Source organism: Saccostrea cucullata, unplaced genomic scaffold, assembly GCF_032062105.1.
Source record: "Saccostrea cucullata isolate Sc308-1 unplaced genomic scaffold, CSIRO_AGI_Scuc_v1 ctg842, whole genome shotgun sequence".
Classification (NCBI taxonomy): domain Eukaryota; kingdom Metazoa; phylum Mollusca; class Bivalvia; order Ostreida; family Ostreidae; genus Saccostrea; species Saccostrea cuccullata.
Genome location: NW_026929376.1, coordinates 173750 through 192109, shown reverse-complemented (window position 1 = coordinate 192109; position 18360 = coordinate 173750). Strand labels below are relative to the sequence as shown.

At 35.0% G+C, this 18360-nt stretch overlaps 4 protein-coding genes across 4 annotated transcripts; 3 read left to right on the top strand and 1 right to left on the bottom strand.

The window, feature by feature from the left end:
• The first annotated feature begins 1107 nt into the window (after positions 1–1107).
• Positions 1108–2852, top strand: LOC134280665 (transcription intermediary factor 1-beta-like). The gene has a single exon (XM_062763107.1). The coding sequence runs from the start codon at positions 1134–1136 to the stop codon at positions 2826–2828; it is 1695 nt and encodes a 564-aa protein (XP_062619091.1). The 5' UTR covers positions 1108–1133; the 3' UTR covers positions 2829–2852.
• Positions 2853–10055: 7203 nt separating this feature from the next.
• Positions 10056–10964, top strand: LOC134280659 (E3 ubiquitin-protein ligase TRIM33-like). The gene has a single exon (XM_062763099.1). The coding sequence runs from the start codon at positions 10056–10058 to the stop codon at positions 10962–10964; it is 909 nt and encodes a 302-aa protein (XP_062619083.1).
• Positions 10965–11014: 50 nt separating this feature from the next.
• LOC134280658 (uncharacterized) lies at positions 11015–11935 on the top strand. The gene has a single exon (XM_062763098.1). The coding sequence runs from the start codon at positions 11015–11017 to the stop codon at positions 11933–11935; it is 921 nt and encodes a 306-aa protein (XP_062619082.1).
• Positions 11936–13965: 2030 nt separating this feature from the next.
• On the bottom strand, positions 13966–16850 carry LOC134280664 (uncharacterized). The gene has a single exon (XM_062763106.1). The coding sequence runs from the start codon at positions 16827–16829 to the stop codon at positions 14235–14237; it is 2595 nt and encodes an 864-aa protein (XP_062619090.1). The 5' UTR covers positions 16830–16850; the 3' UTR covers positions 13966–14234.
• Positions 16851–18360: the final 1510 nt, after the last annotated feature.

Genomic DNA, 18360 nt, shown 5'->3' with positions numbered 1-18360 from the left:
TATGAGAATGTAGTTAGACAAAATGAAGTTTATTTATCCACGCGTTTTTTATTTAGGCAATGTTTTTATGGAGGTACAATAATCAATGAGTTTACCAGTATCCTCAAAATTGTCTGCTGATACAAAAGTAAAAAAAAAAAAAAAATAGAGGATTAAAATGAGTCTCATCCGCTCCACTATCAGTAGAATGACATTTTTTAAAATTATTATTTATGTTCATTTATCAGTTTAATTTCTTTTTGTCTTAATAATTTTGATATTTATTTTATAATAAAAAATGTTGCATAACTTCAGTTTCTGTCCTTTGGAACTTAAACATATTTAAATTGTGATAAGGTTTGTATACATCAGAATTTATCGTTCGTGTCCCATGGCAATTTTTTAAAATATAACTGAAGTTAGGTACAACATTTTTAATAAGGCTCCATTATTTCTTTTAATTAAACTTATAAGTTCCAAAGGACAGAAACTGAAGTTATGCAACATTTTTTATTATAAAATAAATATCCTTATTAAAAATGTTGTACCTAACTTCAGTTATATTTTAAAAAATTGCCATGGGACACGAACGATAAATTCTGATGTATACAAACCTTATCACAATTTAAATATGTTTAACACAGATAAAAACAGGATGATAAATTGAGACACTCGCTGTGTACATGTTCGCATTTCCGTTTCCTGATCGTATTTTGTACATCGCACCCTCGGAAATCTTAATGCTATTTGATTTGATATGTCAGGGATTACGGTAACTGGTGATGATTTAATAATAATGATGAGTCTGCAAACGTTTCAAAAATAATCCAGTTGTCTTAAATTGGTAGCTTTTTTTTACTGCGGTGTGAAACATTTCCGCAATTTAAAGATAACATTGCGCTGCGAAAGCGCAGAATCTCAATTCACCTGACAGATAAACACGTGTGTTTTATTTTCCGAAAGTGGCTAGATAAAACAGTGCAGTGTTTGTGGAAAAATCAGTGGAATAACGCAATACATTGTACTGTAAGGAAACACAAAGGACGAGGTTTGCTGTAAAAGTAATGTTATCTCCTTAAATCTATTGCATATATTTTAGCATAGTGAACAAACTACGTGACCCGAGTGTAGGTGTACTTGTTTTGCATACAGACATGGCACGTGTGGAAAATTCCAACAAAAAATCCTGCGACATCTGTCAGCGTATGAACTCGGTTGAACTTGCTACGTCACGATGTATCGACTGCTGTGACGATCTGTGCGAGAAATGCGCCAACTGCCACCACGCTAACCGTTTGTCTATGGAACACCGCGTGCTGTCGCTAGATGATGCTGAAACAGAGAAATGTTGTTCTAACATGAAACTTTTTTGTGAAAAACATGCTGATCGGAAACTAGAGGTGTATTGCTTTGATCATGAGCAGGCGTGTTGTTTGATGTGTGCAACGACAGAGCATCGTAAATGCGAGAAGGTCGAAAATTTGGAGGAATGTGCTAAACAGGCAAGTGATGATAATGAAGTAGAGAAATTGCGAGAATTACTAGAAAATTTGAAAGGAGAATGTATAGACGACACAGCTAACATTACTAAGAGTAAAGAGAAATTCAATGTTAAAGTTGATGATGTTCGTTCGCATATACGATCAATAAAACAGTTGATGGTAGAGTTTTTGGACGAGAAAGAGGCTGAATTTATAGAACAGCTACAGAGAGTTGAGAGGGACAAAAACACACAATTTGTGAATAAGATCGAAATGTTATCCGACTTTCAAGAAAATCTTGATAACGACATTGAAAAATTAAAAAATCCAAACGATAAAAACAAGATGTCACTTTTCCTTGCAAGGAAGGAAATACAGAAAAATTATAATTCCCTTAAGGAAAATTTAGGTGCAGTTCAATCCAGTTATAAAAGTGTTGATATAAAATTAGAGGATGATGCCATTCTGACAAAAATTCTGCAAGAACCAAAACCATTTGGCGAACTTGTTGTTGAGGAAACGGACACAAATTCAAAGACTGATTATTTGAATTCCACTTTAGTTCTGGGCAGTGTCTTGGTTAAATCTGGATGCAGACTGACAGACGTTGAAGCCATTAGAGACGACCATGTTCTTGCAATATGCGACAATCACAATTTATTGGATCTCTTCCATATTAACGAATGTCATGTTGCATCGGGTAAATTGTCAGGGAAACCTTGGGCAATGACAAAAACAGGTGAATTGTCGGTTGCAGTCACCATTCGCTCACCACGTTCAAGCATAGAATTTGTTGATTTGGCAATGGACAAAAGCCCCTTTCTGACTACTACCAAAATACTCAATCTATCATTCAAACCGAATGGAATTGCTTGTGACAATGGTACTCTCATTGTCTCCTCAACCGATGGATTGCTCCGACATATTGACGACAACGGAACCATTCTACACACCGTAACAGTCAAAAAGGGCTACGTATATGGACTTTGTCTTTATTCTAGACGTATCATTTATTCGCACCATATTGAAAATGGTAAAGTTTATGTTCTGAATGATGATAAACTGGGAACCCAAGAATTTACATTCGAACACGAACATTTGAGCTATCCTCTAGGAGTTTCTTGTGATCCTGATGGGAATATCTATATTGTAGGGTGTAGTACCAACAATGTATCACAATTGAACATGAATGGCGAGTTTGTGAGGCAGATTCTTTCTAAAGACAAAGACGAAGCAATCGACAATCCAATGGCAGTTCGTGTAGCTGTAATGGGATCTAGACCGAGGCTTTTACTAACATGTCAAAACGAAGTTAGACTGTACAGTTTTGAACCTAGTGGATCGAGAAGTCAGACCGAGGAGAAGTAAAACTATAGCGCAAATAAGTTAACAGATTCAACAAAGAAAATATTATAATTTTTTTATTTTCATTAACTTCCAAGACAGGACATTGACAATCATTTTCATTGTGTTTGAGTTGTCAGAAAATTGTTGTTTGCTGTAACCATTTATGAATCTTCCCATTGATAGTTTGATTGATATGCTTTTGTTTTGTTTGTTTTGTTTTATGACAAATTAAGACTAAAAATGAATTAGGGAAAGATTAGGAGTTTGAAAACAATATTATTCATATTGTTAATTTAGTTGAATTTATTTTGAGTATGTTAGTGTACCTTAATAAGATAAGATAAGATTAGAACATTTAGTTTCGATGATTATTGACGGAAATACGATGGTTTAAAATTTTAAGAGGAACCAGTTTCCCTCTTGGTTTTCCATATATATTTTCCTAAAGCAGATATTAGGTTAAATTCTGATAAATGCGATTTTACAAATTTAAAATTATTAAGGTCATATCAACCATTCAAATAAGTGAAGTCACATGTTGACAGTTCGATTATAAAGACATATTCTATAGTCAGTGACATCATTCATGATCATGTACATTGAATTTGTACTTGTACATTTCATCTATTCAAATAAATGATAAAACCGAATCAAAAGCTAAATTGTTAATATCAAATAAGGGCAGTAAATACTTGGAGGGACATGGACACAGATGCAGATAAAAATTTCAAAAAATATATTTGTTCATGTTGACAAATATTTAACTCGGTTATTTCTAATGACCATCAAAACTTTGAATTTCAGTGGTCGAGATACATGACAGATTTAGAGCTCCAAACTTTTATAATGTAAACAGGGCACATGCCATGTTTTTGTTTACATATAAGTTAGATATACTAATAATAATATGTTCGATCAAAGCAGATTCTTTCAATAAAGTTGATTCTAAATACGACCAAACATGCAGTTTCTAGTGATTTGCTGAATTACTTTTTGGTATGAATATATTTTCAATATGAAAACAAGAACAAGGCGCACGTCTTGTTTACATTATGAAGATTTTTAAGTTCTCTCCTTTGTAAATCAACAAATGATGTTCGAATCTTTGCTTGTCGTTTGAATTGTCTTAGCTAGGAATTGTAAAACATGATTAAGATTGATTAAAAAAAAATCAGCTGAAACTGTTCCATGTCCTTTTAACCCTATGCGTGTTCTCTCAAATGAGAATTATATAACAGTCATTCTACAAAAACATGTTCAATTAATAATTTTTATGACACTGACATAATATTAAAGACATGCAAGCATGGCTTTGTAAATATGCAGGTTAAAGTCTCGATATGAACACAATATAATGTTTAAAAAAGTATCTCACTGCAAATCTTGACATCGTTTCACTCATTAACAAATTTCAAGATGAAATTTTCAGCTGCATGTACAAGCATTCTAATTAGATTCCATTGAAAGTTAACAAGGTTGTTTTTTTTCCTATATAAGAATAAAAAAAACTTATGGCGAGGAATCAGCTATCAGTGGATCTTCGACGAGTTAACAAAGAACAAGGTACGGTTTTAATACAAAATTTGCCCTTTATTTTTATAAAATATAGAAGTAGTGTAAGAAATTAAAATTCATCCTTTCTGAATTACATGTATAGAAATTCCATGCAGTAAAAATGCACATTTTATTTTTCATATATGGTCTCTTAACGTTAACTGATTTTAACGTCATAAACTTAATAGTGCATTTTCCCGTATTTTCTTAAAAAGATGTAGACATCAACTTTCAATGGAGTTTTCTTTCAGAAAACATACAGCACATGTATCGCCCACAAAGGTTTTTATATAAGTGTTTTTTCAAAGCAATTTACACAATATATTCAAAACTTGAAGTGGGCGACGGCTGTGGACACCATTATCTAAAAGAAAATAACCAAAAAGAAATGTCATTTTTAAGCTTTTCTGCGTAAAACTTAGAAATGTAGCTTATTAATGACGTCATATTTCCAGAATGGTTCTCCATCATACCTTATCATGCATATATTCTTAAATGGTTTATCACATTCATTTATTCAACTCATATTAAAGCCAATTAATTTCATAACTTTTTAGGACATTCAATTTTTAGGGCACAATATAGACCAAACTGTTCCTTCTTCTTTGAAGTTCTCAAGACTCATCTTTTTAGAAAGATCTTTCTTTGAAATGAAATGTATGTATACGTATGGCTTGTATTAATATATGACTGTATTTTCAGATTTTCTTACTTTTTTATAATAGTTGTATGCATGATGTATGTGTGACAATTGATGGGTTTGTGTATTCTAATTATGCAAGTCGGCCATTGAGGATCTGTGATTGGCTGAAGCAAATCACATGACCTAAAACAAAGATATATAATAAGCGCAGCTAAGCTGCGAGGTTCCTTTAGTCCGATTGCCAGAGGGAAGAACAGGCAGATTTCGGCGATATGGTTAGTCGAGTGGGTGGCCTAGTACTACTGAGGCTTACCACAATATTTTATCAATACTAGGTGGATTGCCTGACAATGGAGGCTTGCCACAATAAAGAAGTTAGTATTGTGTGACTAACCATTTAGAGGCCGACCATAGAATGAAGTCAACCCTTGAGGCTTACCTGGTAAGCTTCTATGATAGTGTAAGTCTCTGATAGCAGTGGATGACTGTGCGTCCTGAATAAGGACAATTCAGTATCTTCTGTTGTCACAGGCTGACCACTAGGGGATTGGACTTAGCGCCGTGACTGACACTACGAACCTGAATAAGGCAATATTGGTGTCAGTCCGGTGCTACTGGGCGAACCAGTGATTTTGTAAATATAAGGCCGACAATCAAGTGTGATTTTCCCCTAAGTAAGGGAAGGGCCCTATTTGTATATATTTGCAGGCCAATCATTTTATCTAATCATTTTGTTTAAGAGGAAAATTATTTATTGTAAATATCATCTTTACCGAGATCCTGGAATCAACCAGGTACGACCCCTCAACACGTTACAAAATTTGGTGGCAGCGCGGTGGGATCTCGGTTTACATTTTGATCATTGGTTGATTTTTTAAATTTGTAAATTTTGTTTTGTATATTTATTGCTGGGTTGTTTTTGTAAAATATGATGGCTGCTGTTGAGAAGGAATTAAAGAGCTTACAAGACAGCTTGTCAGAAACAGTTAAGAAGGCAAACGCCAATGATTCAGGCATACCTGAAAGCAGGCGTACCACATTAGGTGATAGGTCATACAAAGGGACTGGTGCAACACCTAAACACATAAGGAAGACTACCAGTTTCCTCGAAGATGACGAGCCTAGCTTTGCACTAACGGAAGATAAACAGACAAGCCTCAAGCCAAAGCAAGTATCCAGCACGCCATTCATTGATACCCCGGCAGTACTCAATGATTTTCATGCAGACAATGTTACAAGAAGACGCCAAAAGAAAAATGACACAGAGGCTGTCCGTACAGGTGTGAAAGCAGACAAGTTTAACGGCAGTTCATCCTGGCTGGACTTCAAGTCGCATTTTGAAATATGTGCCGCCCTTAATAAGTGGACAACAGAAGAGATGGGTATGCACCTCGCAGTATCTTTAAGAGGCCAGGCGCAAGGTGTCCTGGGTAATTTACCTGAAGGAGAGAAGTGCAATTATAGGTTACTATGTAGAGCACTAGAGGAGAGGTTCTCCCCAACGAATCAGACGGAGCTGTATAGAGCTCAGCTGCGTGAGAGGCGACAGAAACCTTCAGAATCATTGCCGGAATTGGGACAGGATATAAGGAGGCTAACAAATTTAGCTTACTATACCGCGCCAGTTGAAGTGAGGGAAACGCTTGCTAAAGAACAATTTATAGATGCCGTACGGGATGGAGACATGTGGTTAAGAGTTAAGCAAGCTAGGCCAGTAGATTTAAACGACGCTGTAAGGCATGTCGTGGAATTGGACGCATTCAGTGCTGCTGACCAACGTATGCATGAAAGTCCAATGTATGCGAGGGCTACACAAAGAGAACCTAAGAAGTCAGATCCGATTGCGATTTTGACTAGAGCTGTGGTAGACCTACAGAGAGAGATAAAAATTCTCAAAGACGAAAATGCTAGCAATGGTCATCCAAAAAGAAATAAGACTAATTATTTGGCTTCATGATTAGTATGTTGACAAATGACCTGTTTAGAAAAAAGTTAATTTTCTCCTGTGTATATAATTTGAGTTTATTACCCTGATTATTTTAGAGATAATGTTGACACAAGGGGGTTGTCAAAAAAAAAACTTAAGTAAAGAAACCTTTAAGATTAAGTTAAGCTTGGAAATAAAAATAATAAAAGTAATAAAATAAAGAAAAAAATATATCTGGTAAAATTCTCTTTGGTTTACATGCGGGTCGCATGTCATCGAAGGCGTGGGTAATGTGACAATTGATGGGTTTGTGTATTCTAATTATGCAAGTCGGCCATTGAGGATCTGTGATTGGCTGAAGCAAATCACATGACCTAAAACAAAGATATATAATCAAGCGCAGCTAAGCTGCGAGGTTCCTTTAGTCCGATTGCCAGAGGGAAGAACATGCAGATTTCGGCGATATGGTTAGTCGGGTGGGTGGCCTAGTACTACTGAGGCTTACCACAATATTTTATCAATACTAGGTGGATTGCCTGACGATGGAGGCTTGCCACAATAAAGAAGTTAGTATTGTGTGACTAACCATTTAGAGGCCGACCATAGAATGAAGTCAACCCTTGAGGCTTACCTGGTAAGCTTCTAAGATAGTGTAAGTCTCTGATAGCAGTGGATGACTGTGCGTCCTGAATAAGGACAATTCAGTATCTTCTGTTGTCACAGGCTGACCACTAGGGGATTGGACTTAGCGCCGTGACTGACACTACGAGCCTGAATAAGGCAATATTGGTGTCAGTCCGGTGCTACTGGGCGAACCAGTGATTTTGTAAATATAAGGCCGACAATCAAGTGTGATTTTCCCCTAAGTAAGGGAAGGGCCCTATTTGTATATATTTGCAGGCCAATCATTTTATCTAATCATTTTGTTTAAGAGGAAAATTATTTATTGTAAATATCATCTTTACCGAGATCCTGGAATCAACCAGGTACGACCCCCGGTTCCGACGCCTATGGATTTCACATATTAAAGAACTAAACCGTACCTGTAAGTGACCACTTACAGGTAAATTAGTCAGGTAAATTAGACCATAAAATTTTCAATTTTTGAATGAAATATAGACGAAAAAGATTGTCTCCCTTAAACAGTTAACTTCCGTAAAGGTAATTCAGACGGGAAATTATAACGTTAGATATATAAAAGTTTTTCTTAAAACCAATGTAACTTTTATTTACTGCTATGATTTTCAATTTTAATGCTGAAAATTAACTTCCGTATCGAGTACTTCCTTAACGATATTTTTGCAGAAGATTTATTTATAATACAATGGATCCATGCGAGCAAGACTTCAATCAAAGTATTGAAAGTACTGAAAGTCGGGCTTTAATTGCTCGACTTCACGGATACCGCACATAGATTCTTCAAAATCCAACGAATCTATTAATTTGCTAAAACACAACAGAGAATAAAACCACTCACATAGCACCGACGCAAAAGATAACGAAATTCTTCAATATTTCAATAGCCCTTTAGTATCCTTTCGAAAAGCCCGCACTTTTAAAAAAAAATGTTCGAATACATATGCATTCAGTAGCGTATATGCACAAATTGCTCTATCGAGAGTATACCCTAATATTAAAATTTAATTTTCAAACAAAAATATTGATTAACAATTCCAAAGATTGAGAAATGTTAAAATATGTGTTTAATTAAGTACTGTATCTAATTGTGACTATTTTGTTTATCGGAAGCATCGATCTGCTTAATTTGACGCTGGTTTTTTTCTTTACTTTTTTCTGTGGAGCTATTTAGAGTACGAGAGGCGATCATGACGCCTACAGCCAGGACTTTGCTTTCAGCAAAGCCCGACTAAAAACAGTATTTAGTGTTCCATACTGAACGTCAGAAAATGAAAACTTAAGTCAAGTTCAGGTTAACTTAAAACTAAAAGGTCGTGTTTAATTAAGCAATAACTTCCGTAACATACTGAATGTGTACTTTAAAAAGCAGGCATAATATTTTATTATTACCTAACCACTATAAAAATTGTAATTAGGCATTTTGAACTGTTTCACGATTCATTTCATACTTTTGCGTGATCATGAATCAGTCGAACTGTAACCCTGGCCACAGAATTAACTGGTGCCTGGCTGAACTATCCATTATGGATACCTCGGGACAACAGTTTGACTGTTCCCTTCGTAGTCATGAAATAAGTGTATAATGGCTCTGGCGCAGACAACATGAATTCATGAATATCGTTAAAAAATCATTTACATTTACATTTACAATACACTGAATGGACATGTGTAGCGCTAATTTATGACTACGTCAACCACTCCATACCTAGCGATTGCGCTAAATTTTGAATACGCCAAATAATGTACACGTACAGTAGCCTTTTGAAAAAACGAATGATATATTGAAATTGTTATAAAAACTAAAAAGTTAAAGATACAAGATTTGTTGATTATAGATTTTTTTTCAATACTAGTATGTTCCCTTGTGAAACATGGTGTGCAATTAGCTGTTTGAAACAATTAACATCCTTTTTTTTATGTTATTAACCCTAAATTGGCCTTTTATCATAGAATGACTGATAATACTTTAAATATACTCGAATGTGGTTTGATGTGATGTTATTTCAATGCATTGAATTTATCCGAGTTTTTACACCCCCACCCCCACCCCAATATTTCGGTTATTAAGGACCCCATTGGAAATAACCTTTTTTAAAAAAGACTTTTATGGGCTATCCTTAGGTAGTATCTATCATCTGTATGTCATGCAATGTATTTAATAAAAATTACATGTATATGTTTAATTAAACTTCCTTAAGTAGCATAGTGCTGAGATAATGTGTTTTTTTTTCTAATAGTATGCTATCTGTAATGTTTTAGATGTGAATTATGACATTCTATGATATTTTTACCTGAATAAAATGAAATGAAATGAAATGAAAAAGTGTACTACAATGTATATTGTGATGTAATTACATATATTACAATTGGAAACTTTTTACTGAGCTAGAAGGATTTGGAGCGAAGTAAAAAAATATGCGTTTTTAACAAATCGATTTTTATTGATGAAATTTATGCAATTATAGCTCTCCGTAGATGTCTGTAAATGGCGGAAGCGCTTGATGTAGCTAAAGGGACCGAAGTAGTCAATTTGACAATATGTTCTATCTGTTACGAAGTTTATAAAAGTCCGAAATCTCTACCATTGTGTCTACATACTTTCTGTAAGAACTGTATATCATCGTATGCTTCTTCTGTTCTTAAGTCGTCAAATAGTGACAACAAATCGGAGTTACTATGTCCCATTTGCAGAAGGAAGTACATCATAGTAGATGATCTAACAAAATGGATTAATGGACTACCGCATAACCACGTGATTGATCAGTTAATTGGGCTGATGGAGAAGTCGGAAAATGAGTGCGATTCTTGCAAACGGCGTGAAAAGGAATCAGTCGCAACAAACAGGTGTTTAGACTGTTGTGACAATTTGTGTGATGACTGCACATGTTATCATAAAGGTCACCGCTACTCTATGGATCATACAGTGCTGAAGATAGAGGAACTAAAGTCACAAAAACAGGCTGGTTTCCATATGTTTTGCAAGAAACACGAAAACAGGAAACTGGAGGTTTACTGTTTCGATCACGAGGGGCCTTACTGTTTGATGTGTGCAACAATGGAACATCGGACGTGTAAACAAGTTGAAAGTTTAGAGGAGTGTTCGAAGCTGTATACAGAGGAGAAACTGACGTCATTCCGCCAAAGGCTAGATATGTTGTATAGAAGAAGTAAAGGACATCTTGAACATTTACACGTGCAGAAAAATGATTTCCATTCAAACGTTTCTTTAATCCTTGATCGCATTAGAACTGACAAAGAAAAAACATTTCAATTCTTAAATGAGAAAGAAGCTGCAATTTGCAGTGAATACGTTCCATTGAAAAAGTTAAGGAACTCGTATACAAAGACAGAGAAAACCAAACACAAATTCATTGTACATCTGAGAAAAGCTTAGAGCGTATTAAAAATGCTAGCAGAAAAAGTAAAGTTGAGGTGTTCTTAGAAATGAAAGAGGTGGAGAGGCAATGCAAAGGCTTTGAATCTATGTTGAATAAAATTAAACATAGTGAAAACTACAGCATTAAACTGACAGATGATGAAGCTCTTCAAAATTTTATGCAAACAACACATCCGTTTGGAAAAGTAAACACTTGTACAATGCCAGAGGTCAATTTCCAAGCTGCAAATGTAAAATTTTCCAGTAGTATCAAAGCAGAGAATTTTCGATTTACAGATGTGTGTTCATATTGTAAGACCCACATTCTGGCAATATCAGAAGATAAAAACATGTACATTTTTTCCTTATCTGGAAATCTTAAAAACAAAACAATGCTGTCTGGAGAACCCTGGGCACTCACTAAATTCTCGAAGAAGAAAGTTGCAGTATCCATAAGATCGCCGCATCGCTGCATCCAAATTTTGGAAATAAAACCAAGTTTAAATCCACTGTCAAAAAAAGAAATTCAATTAAAATTTGAACCTCTTGGAATACAGTGGGAGGATAACATGTTTATTGTGTCATCAAATGATTCAATGATTCGATGGATAACTGATGACGGAACAGTGAAACAATCTATTCCAGTGTCCAAAGGATACATCTCAGGATTATGTTGCCAGTGCACACTTGGAATATTATATTTTACTAATGAGTCCCAAAACAAAGGCAATATGGTTCATTATCCAAAGAGTTTATGTTTCACTCAGACAAAAGATATTTTACAGCTCAAACAACCAGTTGGATTGTGTTGTGATTCACAGGACAACATCTATGTCGTTGGGCATACATCCAAAAATGTTGTCCAGGTGGATCAGGATGGAACATTCGTGAGAGAGCTCATACATGATGTAGGGGGAATCATGTCCGATTGGGATATGGGTGGCAGAGTTTGGTGCTTCTGTCAAATTGTTTCTGACTTTTCAAAATGAGATAAGAATTTACAATTTTGAATTCTGAAAGAGTGTTTAACTTTTGGCATTTAATAAACAATAGTTTAATCGCTTACTGTATTACTCTATTTTGTTTCTCAGAAATGTAATTTGCAATTGTCCTGGAAGTAATCACTGGATAAAATTATTGGGGTTTACACACTTCTGAAAAAAGCATTATAATAATCAAAAATAGAAGCATATTTTTGGGGGAAACAGTTTGGTTAGATGATGATAAATATGGCACGCCAAATTCACAAAAATGAGCTAAACCTAGTTTCACAATTGATAAACTACATATGTTTATCGACTGTAAACAGTTTACAAACCGTGAACTATAGTTAACAATTCGTTAAGTATAGTTTTCATCTGTTAAACTATATTTAACGGTTGTTAACTACAGTTTACGAATGCTAATCTAAGTTTATCTGTCTGTAATAAAACGTTAACAATAGATTTTGTTGATAAACATAGATTCACATCTGTAAACTATAATTTATAATCGTTAACTATAGTTAAGAGTTGTAAACCATAGTTTACAAATCGTGAAACTGTATTTATCAGATAATCTATGTTTTCCAATCGCAAATGATTGTTTTCGGTGTTAAGTATATAGTTTACCGTTGTGAAACATTGATTATCGCGTAAACTATAGTTTACAGATGTAAAAATAGACTAACATTGTTACCTATAGTTAACAGTCCATAAACTATAGCTTACATCCGATAAACCTAGTTTATCGACTGTGAAACTAGGTTTTGCTCATTTTTGTGAATTTGGCATGCCATAGATATACATGCAGAAAATTCAAAATTAAAATCGGGCATGAGCCTCCTTTCAAATCTGATTTGTTTAACAGATTCATCAAGAACCTGGCTTTCCAGTCCAGTGTACTGCCGATTGTGTTAAATGTTTAATCCATTAACTGATTCGGTAGAACATGTTGGACTAGCATGAAAAAGGTCCCGGGTTCAATTCACAGCGGAGGCAAAACCCCTTCACAAGTATCGTCATATCCACAATTATCGTCATACTTTCATATCATAACATGAAAAATATTAAAACTATATTCCAGAAAACTCAGAGTAGAAATATTGTCAGTCCGTACAGTTGTGGTGAGCAGACTTTAACAACTGAACACACCTGGTGAATCGTAAACCTAAACAAAAACAGAGCTCGTGCCCTGTTTACAAAAACTGTGTACGTTTCACGGATGTGTTTAATTTGCTAATCTCTGTACACAACACAAAGCGCGGAATGACGATACTTGTGAAGAGGTTTGCTTTCGAACAGTTCTACTCCGAATATAATTTTTTTTCCTGGATTAAAGTTTTTATATTTTTCATTTAACATTGTGTTTAATACACAACTAGATTGCCACTCTTCCTAAGCATTAAGAATAAAATTAAAATTTGTGAAAGTACAAGAATGTGTCAATCAAACCCGTCCAAAAATTTGAAGTTTCAATAACTTTTAGATGAAATAAGATTTTTAATATATTTTCGTGTGAAATGCTATTGCAATATATAAGTCGTGATATTATACAGAAAATATTAATTTCAAATCTGTGTCTATGCACCTTTAAGAATAAAATTAAAATTTGTGATTCAAGTGCAAGGATGTGTTGACTCAATCAAATCCGTCCAAAAATTTAATTTGAAGTTTCAATAAATTTAAGATGAAATAAGATTTTTAATATATTATTTTCCATGTAAAATGGTATTACGATATATAAGTCGTGATATTATACAGAAAATTTGCGAAAATATGAACTTTAAATCTGTGACTATGCACCTTTAAGCAGAATAAGATCGTTCAAGAAATTTTCACTCTCTGTTCTTCCTTTCAGTTTTTAACACTCCATATACTACATGTAGTGCTACAATACATGTACACTAAAACGTTTTAATTGCGTGGAATATTAATCCAGTATGTCTAATAAACCTGTACAAATAAACAAACACAGGTTATTACAATTTGTTTCAATTCATGATCAATTCTTATCAATTCAATAAGCCGAATTCAATTCATCGAACATTCGTATACGCACTGAGGAGTTTGCAACCATGATTTTATACATCAATACTTTGATTTGTTGTTTTTGAACCGTTTTCTCCCATGAGTGAATGATAAACTCAACATAAAACGGGAAATGTTTTTCTTAAATATTTTTATCATACTTCTTGCAATATCATATCCCCCCAAACTTTCTTTTTGGACCTCATTTTCATGAATGAATGATTATATTGTTGTTATATAGGTGTACCGTGTTGAAGGGGAAAATTGACGAATGGGTATTCTAAACACTATCACTATCACTGACGTCACTTTCGCTGTCCTCAGTATCGTCGTTGCTGTCACTCTCATAGGCCAATTTATCAAGAGACACATCTAGATCTCCCATCATTATCAACAACCTATAGGCTGCTTCTCTTCTGGATTTTTGGTCAAGGCGATCATCATCTTCCAGAAATATGTCGATTTCAGGAAGGAAGAATCTTGGTAAACAGCCTTCCTTATTAAATGTCAAGAATTTCTTAAAGATCAACATTGTCAGCTCTCGTACGGTCGAATTTGTGTCAAATCCCTCTGGTTTGTTTGGGTCCCATCCTAGGTCCTTCAGGACATAAAATATACAATTTTTTAACATGTAACTGGTAAAATCATCTTCGCTGCAAACGTTAGCAAACAGTTTAGCGGCAACATAGCTTTCTCGAATTGTTTTTGGAAGTGACTGCATCAGACGGATTTCAGCTGGAGCAGTAGATACCAGTAGACTGGTTGAAATGGGTTCGATGCGGTTTATGCTGTCCATGGTGAATTCTTGTGAGTAGTCTGAGGTGAATGCACTAAAATCTGTCTTGAGCTCATCCTTGGTATCAAGCATCAGGAGACATCCAGCATCGTGGATCTCCGGTGACATCAGTGGTAGGGAGTATGGATCCATCGGCCACCAAGCAGGCTTTCTGATGACAGGAACCATATCAATTTTAATTTGCATGTGTTTATGTTGACATCCCATCCATGTCAAATGTATCATAAATACCGTCGTATTCATGTGATTCTTAAGGAAAGGCTGTTCAAAAACATAACATAAATTTCGAAGTTTCTCGTCCTGCCACATATGTGGGTCATAAACAGCCCGCCGAAAATACCTGTTTAAATGCATGAAAGCAGTTGGAGTTGTAAATGTACCATTTCCGTCAAAATACTCTAGGAAATTGCAATTTTCTGGATCCTTAAGTTTTAGGAAGATATTTCGATACTTTTCTCCGCTTGTCGTCTTTAGAATCTCGGTGATTTCACTAAAGGCATCTAAACAAAGGAGGAAATCAAATTCATCTGGAGGACCTGCTTTCGTTCCCTCGGACGAACTGCCCGATTGCAGCACTGACATTCGAAATCGTGGATCATATTCTTCAACCTTACTGCAAAGCTTCTCAACAAAGTATCGAATTGCAGAAATGATTGATTTATCTTCATCTGAAACCTGTCTGTACATATGCTGAAGGAGCTGATCAAAAAATTCATCTGATTCATTCCATTGAAGGGGTTTCTTGTTTCGAATTCCCTCCAGTTTAAGGAGAAATTCTTGATTGATATCATACACCTTTTTGGATCCTGTGCTTTTCAAAATCATTTCTTCTGTTCTAGATCTAAAATGTCTCCTTGCTGTGTCTATGGGCGCGTCTTCCATCTTGTCTTTGATATCTGTTTTTGCACCTTTTCCAATAAGCCATTGGGCGAATTCTGCCGCATCATGATACGCTGCGTAATGCAGAGCAGTTGCACCATTTTCATCCCTCGCGTCAATGTCTGAAAATTTATCTGAAAGTTCGTTTAAAGTATAAAAGCAGTCGAAGTCACACCAAGCACTAATGTACATCAATGGAGTGGACAACCATCTATCTCGGCAGTTGAAGTCAACTTTAGCAGCTTTTCCTAGATTGCGCAGAGATTTAATTGTTTCATCTGATGACGTAATACTTTCCCCGTAGGTCCGCATTAAATGTGCAACCGATTGCTGAAAAATATTTTTGGAATCTGCACTGTTGCCTAATTTCACAAGCGTTTTCAAAAGATCAACAGGGGTAGCTTTTTGTGAACAGGCATAAGCAATATGAATCGGATAATTGCCTAAATTATCTGGTGTTGTTGAACAGCCTGACACACTGGACATTTTCTTTAATACATCTATAGCGTTTACTTTTCGGTATTTTACAAAATGGCCGAGAAGAAGAAGAAATGGTGTAGCACCATTTATGTCTTGTTGTTGCAATAATGTTTTCAAGACATTCGAGGAAATGAGTGAAATCTTTTTGCTTACAATATCATCAAGTAGAGCAAATTTCTCTTTTAAGTCATCCGATGTGGCGGTCCCACAGTTGATACTTTGCATTAATGTGTGCAGAAAGTTTTCACCGTCATCGTTGACTATCAATTTATCAGCTTGAGGAAAAGTCTCCAACAAATATCTGAGGACACTCGGTGAAGTGCCGTACCTGCATGCCAGATGCAGAACCGTGTTGCCACATTTAGTCTTCTGGTTTATATCAATGCCAAATCTGAGCAAATTTTGGATCATTCTTTTCCAGTCTTCAGGCATAAAAATGTTATAGATGTAGAAATGCAGAACGTTGTAACCGTTTATATCCTGAATTCGGGGATCACTGTTTGGTACCGCTAGCAGATTTTCAAGAATAGTTTTCTTCACGGCTGCGTAGTGAAGTGGTGTCTGACCCCATCTGTTCTGAGCATTAACAACTGAAGGAGGACCCACATTAAACCAAATCTGCAGTAAATCATAGCGTGACTCTTTTATAGCTGTATGGAGTAAGGTGTCTTTACTGAACGCTTCTTTGGATTCAGGGTTTGTACAGTTTGCGTCCTCCATGTCTTCTATTTGAAAAAAGAAAGCAAATCTGAGAATGTACGTATAATTTTTTCTGAAAAGAATCGTGGCGAAAGAGGAAACATTTTAGTCAATGTCCGACAACATTATACAGCGGTTTCACTGTACACATACTTGCTCTGAAAGAATATTCCTAATCAAAAGTCTTACCGACAATTAAATATGTAAGCAGCCACTTCTATACATGTTTATACAGTACAGTCCAGTGAGTTTACCATGCAGTTTGGGTCTTTTTTCGCTGAATATTTCAAAGAAAATTTGGAAAAAAAAATCGTTTGGCAAAATAGGGATTCAAATTGAAAAAAATAAAACCCAACCATAACAAAACTTAATTTGATACTTACATATGTATACTTTGTGAATAATCTCCTCATAAATAGTCTAAACATTTTAGTTCTATATGAAATAAGGAAGTGGGCAAAATAGATAATGTCTTTAGAACTAGGATAACTTGTAAAACACCAATGTTCCCGTTTGGTAGCTTATGGCGAGGATAAAAGTTTTCGCAAATGTATCATAACAAAAATTGCAGTAAATATAAAAATGAAACAGATTTTATGAGTTTGCACTATTCGGCTTAAAGAGATAGCAGATGCGAGATCTAAAGTTAAAAATAAATCATTAGAATCAATAAAATTTACTTGTGTATCTAAAGATGCACATGTATTTGGTTGGAAGTAATTAGAGATGCTTACCAATAGAAATTAAACTTTTATCCCGGACGGTCCCACGAAATATATCATGGGAATGCAACTGTTTATTTCTTGTTTATGAAGATGTATTTGGTTAAAAGTAATTAAAAATGCTGACCACTATAAGTTTAACTTTTTACTCAGATAATTCCAAGGAATAAATCATTGGGAAGGTAGTTATAAATTTGTTGGTGAAAAGATGGATTTGGTTAGGATTAATTAAAGACGCTAACTACTGGGAATTGAGCTTTGAAATGGATAATTAATTTATAAAATGAGCGGAACCATACGCCAACATGGATTGTGTCTGTCTCTGTTTCATTTTATACAGGTAAGATTATTTTGTAGACTTGCGCGTTTTTGTAAAATTATTAAGTTTTCAGATGGTTTGGTTTATCTACTTTAGTTTATTTACATATTTAAATAGTTTGTAACACAGTGATCTTATTATAAGGTTTAATATTGTGTGTAAAATTATTTATTTCATGTAATCGGATTTTTTATTTAAGATATGACCAATGTTAAGTCAAAGTCCAAGGTTAAATTAAGAGGTCAAATTTAGCGGTACCCGAAGAAACGGCTTCTCACAAGGAATACTAGTTGCAGAACTGTAGCTCACTGCTTGAAAAATTCGGACAGATAAAGCAGAGCTCTCTCTCATTTTTTTCAAAAAAGAGCAATAGTTCTGCAGCTAAAGGAATACAATTTTGAAAAATGAAAGCCATAGGTCCGACTCCAAAGGTATGGACAAAGTTAATGTTTTTGTGGACAAACAGACAGACGAACTGACAGGGCAAAATTACTACTATGTAAGCATAATA

Coding starts and splice junctions, on each gene's coding strand:
- LOC134280664 (XM_062763106.1), bottom strand. CDS start 16,829: ATGGAGGACGCAAACTGTACAAACCCTGAATCCAAAGAAGCGTTCAGT.
- LOC134280659 (XM_062763099.1), top strand. CDS start 10,056: ATGGCGGAAGCGCTTGATGTAGCTAAAGGGACCGAAGTAGTCAATTTG.
- LOC134280658 (XM_062763098.1), top strand. CDS start 11,015: ATGAAAGAGGTGGAGAGGCAATGCAAAGGCTTTGAATCTATGTTGAAT.
- LOC134280665 (XM_062763107.1), top strand. CDS start 1,134: ATGGCACGTGTGGAAAATTCCAACAAAAAATCCTGCGACATCTGTCAG.